General features: G+C 31.8%; 1 protein-coding gene and 1 long non-coding RNA gene across 3 annotated transcripts; both read right to left on the bottom strand.

Annotated features, from left to right (window-relative positions):
* Nucleotides 1-781: 781 nt before the first annotated feature.
* Nucleotides 782-8,029, bottom strand: LOC130827685 (allantoate deiminase 2). Of its 2 annotated transcripts, XM_057693489.1 has the most exons (12): nt 7,841-8,029; nt 7,243-7,331; nt 5,240-5,343; nt 5,083-5,167; nt 4,877-4,993; nt 3,706-3,815; nt 3,521-3,626; nt 3,314-3,400; nt 1,777-2,013; nt 1,551-1,676; nt 1,314-1,475; nt 782-1,072 (listed from the first exon to the last, which is right to left on the bottom strand). In XM_057693489.1, the coding sequence occupies exons 1-12, from the start codon at nt 7,917-7,919 to the stop codon at nt 950-952; spliced, it is 1,425 nt and encodes a 474-aa protein (XP_057549472.1). In that variant the 5' UTR covers nt 7,920-8,029; the 3' UTR covers nt 782-949. The 2 variants fall into 2 exon arrangements, with proteins under 2 accessions (XP_057549472.1, XP_057549473.1); XM_057693490.1 differs by lacking the exon at nt 1,777-2,013.
* Nucleotides 8,030-9,683: 1,654 nt separating this feature from the next.
* On the bottom strand, nt 9,684-12,141 carry LOC130827686 (uncharacterized). The gene is made up of 3 exons (XR_009047233.1): nt 11,700-12,141; nt 10,917-10,986; nt 9,684-10,512 (listed from the first exon to the last, which is right to left on the bottom strand). It is a non-coding gene; the product is annotated as an uncharacterized LOC130827686 (long non-coding RNA).
* Between the last annotated feature and the right edge of the window lie 2,847 nt (nt 12,142-14,988).

The raw sequence follows: 14,988 nt of genomic DNA, 5'->3' as shown, positions 1-14,988 counted from the left end.
ATGAGGTAATAAAGTATTTTGATTTGTGAATTATTTCTTATTCATCTTTGGTTATTAACAAATGAAAATTCATTGTACTATAATACTCACTTTGTCTCATGAAACTGAAAATTTTCTATTTAGATTTGTTTCACTTTGCATTTTTTTGCAATAGTTTCTTTTTTTATTTCATCCATTTATTTTTACAGTTTTTTGTATTTTGTTTTATTCTTTATCTTCAAATTAATTTATTTAGATTTTTTTTACTTAAAAAAACACTTTAGTAATACCACTCATTCCTAATCCATTTTGATTTTGATGTTGCCTTTGTCACCACTCATTCCTAATTAATTTTATATGTCCCATAAGTTTTATTTTTATCATTTACATGCCATTTAGATTCAAATTACCATCCCAATTTTCCTTTTTTATTGCTATTATAGAATCGATTTCTAAAGAGGAAAATGACTAATGACTAATGAGGAGGAACATGGAGAAAGTGAAGATTTCTTTATCAAATTCTCTCATCGAGAAGTTGGAAAATTTTAAAACTTACTATTAATAGAAAAGCATTAGACAAGTTTTATTTCAATGCAAATTGACAAGGGTAAAAGTTATATGAATAAAATCGTAAATCAAATCAATTCAAATCGAATAAGAAATATGGTTTTTAAGCTACCTTTGAAGATTGAACTTACTAAAGACCAAAATAAAAACCGAAATTTCAAGCTGTATTGAAAACTTGCTTTCACCTTAATAGGCAATACTAAATTTATCATTGGTACAATTTGAAAACAATAAATCGAAATTAATGTCATTTTTATTATTATTGAATAAATCTAAATAGTTTAACTAAGCATCCAACAAGGGCTAAGGAGATCAACCTAAAATAATCAGCTATTGTTCATATGCACAACATACTAGTACATTATGTACAATTGAGACGCTCTTTAAAGCATAACTACCAATTTTACACATGATTCTCCAAAAACGCCAAGACCGCCAAACCCGCAGCCCAAACATCATCATCCAACACATGTTCCGCGGGTGAGTGACTTATACCTCCACGACATCGAACAAAGAGCATGCCCATCTGTTTAGGCGATAGCCATTTGGAGTTATAATCCATAAGAATATTGATCAAAGAAAATACAAAATTCTCGTATAAGACAATCTCACCGTGAGACATGCCTCATATTTTGGTTAAGCAGCCTAAAAACAGAAACTCTTAACTTATGGGCTTCTTGTTTTAAGGTCGTCTCACCGTGAGACCGTCTCATACAAGATGAGCTGATGAAAATATTTATACAATACACGAGGGAGGCAAAACGAACCTTCGTAAGATGAGCCATGGCCATGGCATCGTGACCGGCCCCACTCATCAATTTTGGCACGTCGACATCGACATTACCTGCCATTTTCCTGAATGCTGTATGGGCCGCCGATTGGAGCTGCATGCTCAATTCGCCATCACATTTGACAGCATTTGCATCGTGCTGAAAACATCGGGAAAATTCCCATGATCAATATCACCAAAAAGAAACGTATTAGAAAATCACGTTCAAATATACCTTGCGCTCAATCACACACGAAACGGATCTTTTATCACATATGTTGTACATTCTAGCTGACAATTCGTACAAAACAGCCTCACGGCCGATATCATCCATAGCACGTAAATCTATAGTAAACGTCACCTGCAAAACGAAAAAATCCATCGTGCTAAGATTTTGACACATAATTTTTCCGACTACCTAGTTAAATTACGAAAGGAATAGCGTAAGGTGAAGGTCCTGCCTGTCCAGGAATAACGTTACTAGCACTAGGCCATAATGATATTTCTCCTACAGTACAAACAAGCGATCCAAAAAGAGAATCGACAGTGCTGCACTCATCATCATACGATAAAAATTTCTGTGGTTGTTTACAAAGGCTTTCTAGTAGTACAACCAATTCAGCAGCGGCTGCCATAGGATCACGCCGCATGGACATGGGGACAGTTCCGGCATGTCCTTGTGAACCTGAAACTGTAACCTGCACCGAACTTTACGTGAGAAAATTTAAGGTACACCAGCTAATTTTCTTGCTAAAGCAAAGTCCTTGAATATATCTCGGGTATCAGAGATATCCAATTACGATCACAAAAGCACAAAGCTATATTTCTGAAAGCCTGATTGTATACTATGTGTGTCAAGTGACTAGAGCCAGCAGGGGCGAAGGCACAATATGGTCTATCATAATTTAAACGCAGCCCCCCTTACTAATTTATACTCCCTCCATTCCGTAATGAAGTTCCCACAAGGAATATTCACATGAATTAAGAAAAATATAATCTTTTGGATAGTGGGTATATTATTTTATTAAATAATAAATTTGATGGAGGAAAAATAGAGACTATAAATATTAAAAAAATATTAAAAGAAAATTAAGTGGAAATAATATGAGGACCACAACTAACAAAAAAATATTTTTAGAAAGTTAGTGGGAAACATGTGAGACCATAAACAATATAAAAATGTTAAAAATAAAGTTAGTAGATGATATATGGAGACCATAAGGATTATTAAAATATTAAATTAAGAATAAACAAGGTTAGTTTTGTCCAAAATTTGTGCTATACATAGAAAGATTCTTAATGAGAACAACAAATTGAACACCCAAAACGGCAAACATAAACCTCTTAAGGAACAGGGGGCATAATATATAATATAATGGCTATTTAGATATCACAAAAACAGGTAAAATTTAGTGGTGAAGTAGTAGAAATGAAACTTGAGGTATGTGGTTCATCTTTACGCTATACAATAATTTTCTAAAACTATATTTCAATGGAACTTTTGTCTTCCAACACGTTCACGCAAACCTTTATTGCTCATTCTAACAGCCTCTCAACTTTTCAAGTCCCAAATTATAGAAATTTTCCATTTTGAAAACAAAAACATAGTTAACTTGATTTTGTTAGTATAGCAGTTGTTGATCTATAATTTTTTGAAAATATATAGACTATTTGCCCCATAATTTAAATTCTTGGCTTCGCCCCTGAGAGCCGGTAACGTAGGCCTAGTATGTCAAGACAGAGACTTGGAAGCATAGCTACTTAAAAGAAAAGAGATGAAATGTGCGACCTTTTCCCTCAAAAGTTGTCTGGAGGAAAGCCCGGTTAGCCAGGACACAGGAGCGGAGGTTCTTCTGGTTCATGTGACAACTTTGATACTAGGTATCCTGAAAGATATTTTAACGAAAAGTCTTGGTGTGGTTGTGGGTAGTTCACATTTGTTTTATTTACATGGATTATAGACTATGCAAATCGAAGCAAGGAACAAGCCACATGTACCTTTAAACGTGTTTGTCCTGCTATTCCTTTGACTACACCAAGCGGAATACCAGCAGATTCTAAAACAGGTCCCTGTTCGATGTGAACCTGCGGCATCAAACCAAAACAAAGTTGAAGGTTATCATGTGATGTGACCGAAGATTCGTATCGAGACAACGTTCTTATACTATCCTTAAGGGCTACTAACAGACATGAAAACTCATATACCTCTACATAACCCCAAACAGACTCTGGATGATATTTAAGCTGGATCAAATTGTCCTGTGTTGCCTCAACAGTATTTTCCTTGAGGACTTCTTGTAAAGTTCTCCCACTGAACATTTTGGGTGGGGAGCAAATTAAAATAAAAATATTAAAAAACCAGGAGAATGTGCAAGTTAATAGATAGAAACCTCTTGTCTGATATGTTCAAAGTGGCTGCAGGTAAGATGCCCGCTATGGCAGCGCTTCCGAGGAACGTCGACTGGAACCTCACACCTTCTTCATCACAAAAGGCAATCACCTAAGAGTTATGAACATTATTAGATTAATTTTAGATGTACACAAAAGAGCTGGCGTTAAGAGCGGAACTAGAGAAGTTTCAGGCTTCCATATAGTCCAAAAAAGCTCGATAAAATATTTTGTCAAGGAACCAACTCAACCAAAAACTTAAGCTTATAGTTGAGGCCCCAGGATATATTATAAACTCTAACACGCCCCCTCACACGAGAGCCCTAAGGGCTAGAAGTGTGGATGCAGCATAGACCCTCCTCAAATCTGGCACTAAATATTCCACTTTAAATGAGGGGAGGTTGAGATGTGAATACATGACTTTTTGTCACGGTGACTTCTGATACTAAGTCAAGGAATCAACTCAACCAAAAGCTTAGGAAGATGGTTGAGGCCCCATGATATGTTATATACTCTAACATATTTGCATCCCAAAACCCAGACAGGTTATGCTTCCATATGAACTTGTAATCTTATGCTCAGGTATATTTGATCATAAACTAACAGAAATTTCAAAATGCCCATGAAAATATTTGTTTGGACAGAATCATCAATAAATAAACACCGTTTCCTCCTCGCATTACATTATTTATTACACACAAAGGATAGATGCAGTTTCATATTTTAGTACTTCCATAGTTTCATCTCTTTTCACAAGTTGTTTCATGCAACTTAGTCCACCAAAAAGTACATGTATTCAAATACCAAGCATCAATTTTCAAACACAGCAGAGTATGGACAATATTTGGATCCCCGTAGAAAACACCTCCTATACTTGGCTGGTATGCACCAACGTAAGTGACAATAATGACATGACATTAGAATTAGTTACATAGTCATTACCCTGTATCACCGTAGGACAACAAAAGAGTTGTGCAATTACATAACACAATTGACGTTTGCTCTTATTAGGATGAGTGAGGAAACAAGAATGACAAAAAACGTCCCAAAAGGCGTTGGATCTGTGTAACGCAGTTAGGTATTCAAACCCATGTAGAGCGAATGTACCAAAACAACATCAAACAAGCTAAACTTAGCAAGAGAATAAAAATGGTGGATAGTCTTGTCAGATACCTCAACTGGATACTTCAGCTTTTCTAACTTCTCCGTCACTTTCAAAACCTTCATGGCTGATATAGCAGAAATAATACCAAGTGCACCGTCAAACTTTCCAGCATCGACTACCGTATCCTTTATATAGCAAGACCAACAAAGAAATATCAAAATAAGCTACTAACTAAGAAAACTGACACACTGAGAAGAAGAGAGAAATGAAGCACCATATGGGAGCCCATCAAAAGAGCGGGCGCACTTGCATTCATACCATCGACCCGACCATGCACATTCCCGATATGATCTATCCACCTGCAAGTAGATGTCATTGAAGCATAATCTGATAAAAATGTATACAATAATAAGCACAGAGAGATGCCTCACGTTCTCAAACCAGCATCCTCCATCCATCGGCGGATCACATTTGCAGCCCTTATAGAAGCCGGGCTCATGAATGTCCTCTCAAGGTAGCCATCCACATCGCTAACCTATCACGTTTAATTAAAGTCAATTACTCATGATCACACAATCCGTATCTTTATACCATAGAAGTAAGAATAAAACATACAGTTAGTACCAAAGACAGGGCATAGTTCATCATCCAAATTAGTTGACGAGAAAATTTTAATTTTCTTCTAACTGGTTTGTTTGGTTGTTGGTATTAGATGGTGAGAATGGTAATGGAAAGTTAGTGTAAATGTGGTTGGAAAAGTAAATGTTCTTGCTTTTTATACTTTGATTATCTCACTTTCTTTACAAAAATTCACTCTAATGAATTACCATATGGAAGATGGTATTAGGTGTTAATGAAAAATTGTAAATAATTTTTTTTAATGATCAAAGTATTAGTACCAAATCATTCTCATTACCACCATTTAGTACCAACAACCAAACGGCCAATAGGGTAATAAAATTATAGAAATGAACTTGCAAACATGAAAAAAAAATACATTAAGAATTTAAAATCTAGAGGAAATAGTAATTGTGGACTGTGGAGTGTTCAACCCATATGTTGTGCCACAGCGGAAGCAAAATCGATGAACAATAATGAAATAATAAAGAAATTCAATGCAAACAATAAGAAAATGACACAAGAGATTTAACGTGGTTCACTATCAATGTGATAGCTACGTCCACCAACACCGTGATCAAATAATTTCACTATGATCACAAAGAAATTACAAGATGAATCACAATAACACTCACAAATAACAATGGCTCTCTTGTAATCTCCCTCTCAATGTTTGAATATTGAACCCTAGTACTAATAAGAAGTGGTATATATAATAATAAAAACAAAATAAAAGAAAACTTAGGCTCCAAATATCCACGAATAACTGGCCAAGAAAAAAGGAAACTGCTCCATGTGAGAAATAATCGTCACTTGCGAGCCGCGTACAACTTCGCGAGTCGCAACTTGAAAACAAAACGCACTCCGCGCCCCGCGGCCTTCTCCACGCCCCGCACATCAGGATAGTAGGAGCTCCGCGCCCCGGGCACCTATCTTTTTGACCCATCTTCTTGATTCATCTTCTTCAATGGTGCTTGCTATTTTGAGTCACCATTAACAACACCATAGAAATCGAGAACAAGGATTTATCCATCATTCCGTTTTTCCGAAACTTTATCCCAATTAGGGGAACTATATGCATTCCACAACTTTTGACAACTTTGTCCCAAATTTTAGGCTTGAAGGCAATATAAATACGTTAAGGTAATGTAGTACAATCGTTGTAACCAATACTTCGAAAGTAGCATTCTGCCTCTCCGATCTTATACCCATTTGGGTTTCGAAATCTATTATGTGAAAATTGGATCAACCCATGGACTAGACTACTAGAGTAACACTAATATTCAATATTTTTTACAAGTATCAAATTATTCGGTTATTCTTTCTCATATTGATACTATAGCATGTGTTGATAAAATAAGCATATTAACTGTATCACTCCTAAGTATCATTGTCAATAACTCATTAATTAATAAAAGTCTTATGTTGATAAAGTACACATTTTCATCAATTCTACCAAATCAAATCTTATTATGAAAATAAGCACTTATGTAATGGAGTAAAAGCTACATCTTTATTTCAACTACTCCTATTATTTTATTTTTTATGACAAACAAAATACTCTCCCCTTTCCGATGGATTTGCTACATTTAAGGTAAACAACACTTAAATGTAGCAACTTCAATGGGACGGAAGAACAATTCTAAATGATTTAAATCTACTTAGTTCTATGAAGCTTCATCATTCATGATTTTGAAAATTTGATAACAAAATAATTCCTAAATCCTATTCAAAAAAGACCACCAAAAAACAACTTTTACACAAAGGACATAACCTTCAAAGCTTAATCATGAAAGTTCAATCAAGAATAGTATACCTTCCCAAGTTCATTTAATCTTGAGACTGCTTCATCCCTTAGAAACTCTCTATACAAATCATGGCCCACTGCTTCATTTTCTTCACTTCCTGAATAAAAGATTTTAAAATACAATAATTAACCAAAAACAAAGTAATTTTTTAATCAGATTATTCGAATGAAATTCAGATCTTCATACCATTTTTTCATTAAAACGCATTATTTATCCATATTTGAATACACCAACTAACAATATAAAAATCCATTAAACTAAAAAAAGTTCAATTATTAGATTCAATTAGTTAAACATAAACAGATTATATAAAACTAATCATAACCCATTTAGAATCAAGGGTTAGGAAATAATAACTTATCCAGAACCATAAATTAGCCTAATGGTCGAGTGTTTTTTCACTTTTGTGACGGCCGTTCGATTATCAAGAATTAATTCACTCTGTCTCGAGCTTGTAGTGAATCTTTGACTCGCAAAAAATCAGAAAATAATAATAATAACCCAAGAAAATTAATTAATAAAAACCAGTATTCTTCATCAAGATTTAAACCAAGAAAATGAAATAATTGGAAATCAAAGATGTGGGTTATGATTGTTAATTAGTACCATGTAAGATATCAGTAGATGAAGAAGCAGAAGAGATAACAAAGAGTAAGAAGGGTAAGAAACAGAGAGAGGAAGCCATTGGAGGAATGGAGATGAAAATGAAGATTGCAGATAAAAATGAAGGAACTGGGCGGCTAGCTAGCAGCTAAGAGGGTTGCTAGCTAGTACACCTCCTCTATTGTATGTGGTCTTAAATTCTATATACTTGAATTAGAATTAGATATGGGGTCCATTTGTTTTTGTTTGATACTCTCCCCTCTTTTTAGATTGCAACAAACGAAATTTACATTAGTTTTTTCAGATATCGTCTATTTATCGTATTTTTAATGTGTATTTATAATATTTTAATGTCAATTTATCGTATTTTTAATGTCTATTTTTAATATTCTAAATGTCTATAACTATTTTTAATACCTACTTATAATATTTTTAAAAATATATGATGAATGGGTCATTTAGAATTGATCTCTCAAAGAAACCGTCTTTTATAAGAATTTTTGTTCCATAAATATTAAAATATTATACGATTATTTTATATTGTGTGATTGATTGATATGAATTGTATGAATAAAATAAAAAAGACTATAAATCCCAATGGTGTACACATAATCATAAAAAAACTATAATAAAATAAAAAAGACGGATTAAAAAAATGTGGGGACAAAAGGATTATTTAGTACAGGTAGTATATTCTAGTGTTACTTTTGGAGTGGAGATAAGCAAATTGGCTATCTCTCTATCTTAGCATCTTCATTGCCTCCACCAGTTGTAGTACTAATCTTACTTTTTAGTGCATACTCACATCTTCAATTCTTCATTGTCCAACTTTGTGGCTACTCATTTTTTTGCTATTTGATAGTTATACACTTATACATCGGGTTTGAAGCAGGTTCAATTAAATTTAAATTTGTTATTATATATATTTTTTTTAGTGGAAATTTGTTTATTATATGTGAATATGGATTTGAATTTAAATTTATGTAGATGGAAAAATCAAAGGTGGAGCAAAATTTAAAAAATTTTGTAAAGGTCATATGCAATTTCAGAAATTATAATATTATTCTAATAATTTTGTATTTTTAAACACCTCACATGAACTGTGTAATTCAACATTGAGGCCCCTAATATTTTGGGGCCCCCTGTGCGGTCAAATACGTTAAGCATGCTCAGAACCTCCCCTGAAAAAAGTTAAATTTAAATTTAAATATAACCACATAGTCTAGTAATGGGTTTGGAGTTCTAATTGGATCTTTTATGTGTTACTAACTAATTTTACTTTTATTAGGACTCTATTATTTTTACATTTTTAAGGTCTAATTAGATTTAAAATCATCATCAATAATCAATCAATAATCAATAATCAATCAATAAAGTATAGTAATGAAGAAACGACTAAGGGCACGTGTCATGTTCTCATAAAAAAATTTGTGTCTTTATTTCTATTGTTGACATGGAAATGTTTTATGATTGACTTGACATTTAAAAAATAATTACCTCATTAACAAATATAATATTTTTTGATTGACTATAAATATATTTCCTTACATAAACCTATAATTTTTTTAAAAAATTACCTAGAATAATTCAACATTTCAATGTTTTCCTACAATAATCTCAACTTTCGATTAACCACGAATAATCCCATATATTGGTTCATTTAACTTGTGGCGTTATTCGTTTACCTGCAACCTGTTGGCAAAAATTAAAATCAATTTTCTTTTTTTTTTTTATCAAATCTTAATAAACTAATAATTTAAACTCTCTTGAGTCTTGTCACTTACTGTCTTTCTTCTCTCATTTCAACTCTTCAATGTCTTCCATCAGCTCCAATTTCTCTCTTCGGCAGGAGAAGACCAAGACAAAATGCTTTAGAGTTTAGATTTCTGAAACTGCTCTCAAATTTTTGCACTATCTCTCTCATATTTTTAATGGTTTGTTAAAGTTTGATTTTCAAAATGAAAATGGTGGGAAAATGAGGATTGAAATAACAATCTATACCAACATCAATTCAATTGCAGGTTTTTCATGTTTTCACCATTTGACTTTTTAAAGTTTGATTTTCCCTTTAATTTGAATAGTTAATAATTTAAAGTCATTATATACTTACGAAAGCAATCTACAAAATCTTGTAGTACAAAAAAATCATCAATATTACTAACCACATCAAGCATAAAGAAATTTCACCAATTATTAAAAGAAAATTTATCCATAATAATTCAATCTATTCACAATTTTTCTACAATAATCCCGACTATCAATTAACCATAAATAATTCCAATTATTATTTCACTTGGCTTGTGCTGTTATTTGGTTACCCACTACCGGTTTTGTAACAACCCAACTTACCGTTGACTGAATAAACAAAGTCATCACGGGGTTTATTTCCCAAGAAACTCAAATCTCAATTCCAAAACTTGTGCAAAGGGGTCATTAGTTCTAAAACATAGCTAAATCAACTAGTTCTCAATCCAAACATCTATCTAAAACATAAAATAATCATAAAAGTCACTATAAATGTCCAACATAACCGGTACGGTCTAGTCTAATATACATTTACAAAAGCCTAATTCAAAACTACAAATTCTCACGTGCTCAGCTCAATATAACATATATGAAACTCTAATCATCATCGCTAACCTATCGTTCCCGACCGGTTCCGATCTGTAAACAATCTAAGAGATGAAACAACAGGGGCTCAGGTTAAATTGAATGAGAAGTAACAATCCAAAACAACAAAACACAGTAATTCAAAATATAAGTTTAAAAGCAACATCAGTTTCCTAAATCTATGTGCGCATAGGGAGCCTAGTTGAGAGGAACATCCATAGCTCTAAGGCTATGTCACTCTCAAAAGAGGCTAGTCAATATTTGAATGACCAGCTCAAAATAGGGAGTAAGAGAGATTTTCCCTTTACTCCGTCAATGACCAGCTCGTGAGCCCGATCCATTGACCATATCAATATCATCATAATCATTCATAACAAATTCGTCTCAACATTATAAAATTCATAGCTTAATAAAACCATTTTCAAAATTGTAGTCTGGCCAGACCCTTTAAGGGACTGCTACTACTCACCAAAGATGCTTTAAAGAACTAAATATGGTTCTCCGTGATCACTAGAAAGGTTCCTCGAAGATGTCGCCTCCTGAAGCATAACAAATCACAACATCACGAATGAGAGTTCGATACAATAATCTAGAGCTATATAACGTATTGCTTCCTATCCTAGTCATCGTACCTTAACTAAAACTTTATTCATATTATTCCAACATCTCATGCCATAAGGTCCCTCTCTAAGCAATTTAAAAAAATTTAGGGTTGTTCACATTCTGCTGCTAAAGAATTCTCCACACTCACTATCCTCTTTATACATCTAATTAACAATTCTAACCATTTTAACCCATCAAAGTATTCGAAAAGACTGCTACACCTCCAAGAACAATAAGCTCCTCAAATTTAATTGCTAAAATTATTTCTCAATAAAATTATGATCTCATCATTAGGTTCTTATCATCACATTAACCCATATTTATCAATAACACATTTCTTACAAAACTTTTAATCTTCATATCCTTTAATCTAACACTAATCAACACGATTCATCAAAATGGGTATAAACAAGTATACTCATACAATTCTTGAAATCACTAATCTCCTTGATGAACAAAATAATAAAAATCATTAAATAAAAGAACTTCCTTCAATAGGATATAAGATGTAAAGTTCAACAAAAGAAAGAAAATACAAAAGAAAAGAGTTTGACCACGGCAGGTTTTAATAGCATGAATCATCAATTGGTTGCATAAGTCATTGCAATAGTATATAATCACAAAGAGGAAAAAGAAGAAAACAGAATACCTGTTTCGTTCCCTCAAAATCGAAGGCAAGAAGGAGGAAGACTGCGATTTAAGGTTCGTCACCGGGGCGGAGCGGTTGTGCGCTGCTGTCTGCCGGCTGTTTGAGGCCAAGAATCGCACGATTCTGGTTCTGAGTTGGTTCGAAGATTAGCTGATTTGTTGTTTGATCTATAGAGAAGAATCAGAGGGAGGATTAAAGACTAGGATTTACACGTATGGACGGGAATTAGGTTTTCAATGGAAGACTAAAAATCCACAAATAAATGGAACAAAATGATGGAATTGCACTCGAAAATCAGTGGATTGAATGAGGAAGAAGGTTGCTCAACTATAGGAGAATTCAAGCAAGAAATCAACCATTTTCAGAGGAAATGGCGAGAAGGAAGAAGGTGTTCTTGGGTTTGGTTGATTTTTGGGTCCATTCGAAGTGAGGGAGGGGGGAAGGGTTTGGGTATTTTAAAAGAGGGAAAGGATTAAATTGAGAATATATTTATATTATGTATATTTAAGATTATTTTTGTACTATTAATTTTTTTTAAATATATTCGTCTTAAATTATTAATTTTTCTTAAATTTACTCGTCTTAAATAATTAATTTTTTAAATGTTACATTTAACAAATCTCTCAAATAAGTTTCTATCTTCTCTCTTTTAAACCTTTTTTCCCTCATTTTACTTTGTCCATCTCCTTTCCATTGAAAATCAATTCATTTTCCTAGTAAACTTCCTTTTTCAAAAATTTGTTTTTGGAATTGGGAAGAAAACTTGTCATGTCCTAATATTCTTTTGATGGCATGGTATGGATGATGAAATTGATCAAATTTTTTATAGTATGGATGATGCTAATAATGTCCTCTTTGATGAACTTGTTGGTATGCCGTATGTGTCGAATTTGGTATGCTACTGGGTTTTGAGATATTTACACCAGATAACAAAAATAAGAAAAGGATAAGAAAAAGACAAACTATGTATTATTGATTGAAGGACACATGATCAATACCCAAGAGGTAGTTCTAACTAATAGAACAAACTTATATTCTCAATATTATGCAAGGTCATGTTTTCCATTTGGTAGAGAATGTTTACATGAAAGTACCTACTTTGACCATCTCCTCTTCATTGAAGTTCAATCTTAGATCTACCTTCAAACTCTGAACTTGAAAATAATTTTAGATTAGGAATTAGATTGATGCAAAAAAAAACAAAAAATAACTAAATAAACTTGAAGGAATTGTTGTAGCAATGGAGATAAAAAGCATTTAAGGAGGAAGGAAGAAAGAAGGGGACAATGGTTAAAAAAAAAACGGAGTTACTAAATTTCGCCACCCTTTTCATTTTATCGCCACCCCTTCCCACGAAATTACGTATTTGCCCCTGAAGTTTAAAAAATTACAAAATTGCCACTCCTTACAAATTTCTTATTTATAATAATAATAATAATAATAATAATAATAATAATTAACTTTTTATATTCTTAAAAAAAATATAAATAAAATTAATAATAATAACAGTAATAATAATAATAATAATAATAATAATAATAATAATAATAATAATAATAATAATAACAATAATAAAATTAAAATTAATAATTAAAAAAAAAAAAATTGAGTCGCCCAGAATTGGGCGCCTGAACCATGGTTCAGCCGCCCAGAACCGGGCGACTGGACCCCGGTTCAGGCGCCCAATTTTGGGCGACTCAATTTTTTTTTATTTTTTTTTTTTTGCTTTTTGGAAAATAATAATAATAATACTAATACTAATAATAATAATAATAATAATAACTTATAGATTAATATGGCCTATTAGCTCAGTTGGTTAGAGCGTTGTACTAATAACATAAAGGTCACAAGTTCCAGACCTGTACAAGTTATTATTTAATAATTATTAATTTTATAAAATAATGACTTGTACAGGTCTCGAACCTGTGACCTTTATGTTATTAGTACAACGCTCTAACCGACTGAGCTAATAGGCCACATTAATCTATAAGTTATTATTATAAGTTATTATTATTAGTATTAGTATTATTATTATTATTTTCCAAAAAGCAAAAAAAAAATAAAATAAAATAAAAAATTGAGTCGCCCAAAATTGGGCGCCTGAACCAGGGTCCAGTCGCCCGGTTCTGGGCGGCTGAACCATGGTTCAGGCGCCCAATTCTGGGCGACTCAATTTTTATTTTTTTTTTAATTATTAATTTTAATTTTATTATTGTTATTATTATTATTATTATTATTATTATTACTACTGTTATTATTATTAATTTTATTTATATTTTTTTTAAGAATATAAAAAGTTAATTATTATTATTATTATTATTATTATTATTATTATTATTATTATAAATAAGAAATTTGAAATGAGTGGCGAAATTGTAATTTTTTAAAAATAAGGGACAAATTCGTAATTTCATTTGGAGGGGGTGGCGATAAAATGAAAAGGGTGGCGAAATTTAAGGATCGGGAAAAAATAACTTGCTGCAACCGGTAAAGAAAAACCAAACAACAACACATGTTAAATGAAAAAAAACATGGGATTATTCATGATTAATAGATTGCTAGGATTATTATATGAAAATCATGAATAAATTGGATTATTCTAGGTAAATTTTCCATTAATAAAATCTCATAATTGCAAATAGGATAACCAAGTATGCACCAATATCAATTAAAGAAACAATGAAAATGTTAAGAAATTAACATAATGAGAACTGAAAAGTAAAGTAAAGAAAAGAAGCCAAAACATGAGCTTGGAGGGTTGGCAATAAGTGGGAAATGGAAGGAGAAGAGGTGATTTCCTTTTTAATTTTTTACATTTTACTTTTAATTTTTAGTATTTTTATTATTTATTTGAATGTTTCCTTTATTTTTTAAAGAGTTAACCTATAATTATAAGTTAACAATTGAACAACAACATTCGTGGACAAGTGATTTAAAAGTTGAGATTATTCATGGTTAATCAATAGGTGAGATTATTGTAAGAAAATAAGAAAAATATTGGATTATTATATGTAATTTTTCCTAATTTTTTTATCTCAAATCTTAAATAAATTTAAATTTTGCTTCATTAACAGGTGAGCAAACCATAAAAAGACAAAAATAAAATAATTTAATTTTCTATTTTAACATACATAATCTTAAGTCTTATGCTTAAAATTTATATTATATTTTATATTCAATTTATATATTTTATTATTCTTTAAAAAAGTTTTATAATTATACATGATAAAAATCTACAAATTAGATTAAAATATAATATATTAATGAAAAATCTTGAATCTTTTAATGA

The sequence above is a fragment of the Amaranthus tricolor genome, chromosome 11 (genome assembly GCF_026212465.1).
Source record: "Amaranthus tricolor cultivar Red isolate AtriRed21 chromosome 11, ASM2621246v1, whole genome shotgun sequence".
Classification (NCBI taxonomy): Eukaryota; Viridiplantae; Streptophyta; class Magnoliopsida; order Caryophyllales; family Amaranthaceae; genus Amaranthus; species Amaranthus tricolor.
Note: the sequence above shows the minus strand (reverse complement) of the source record. Positions and strands in the feature narration are given on the sequence as shown.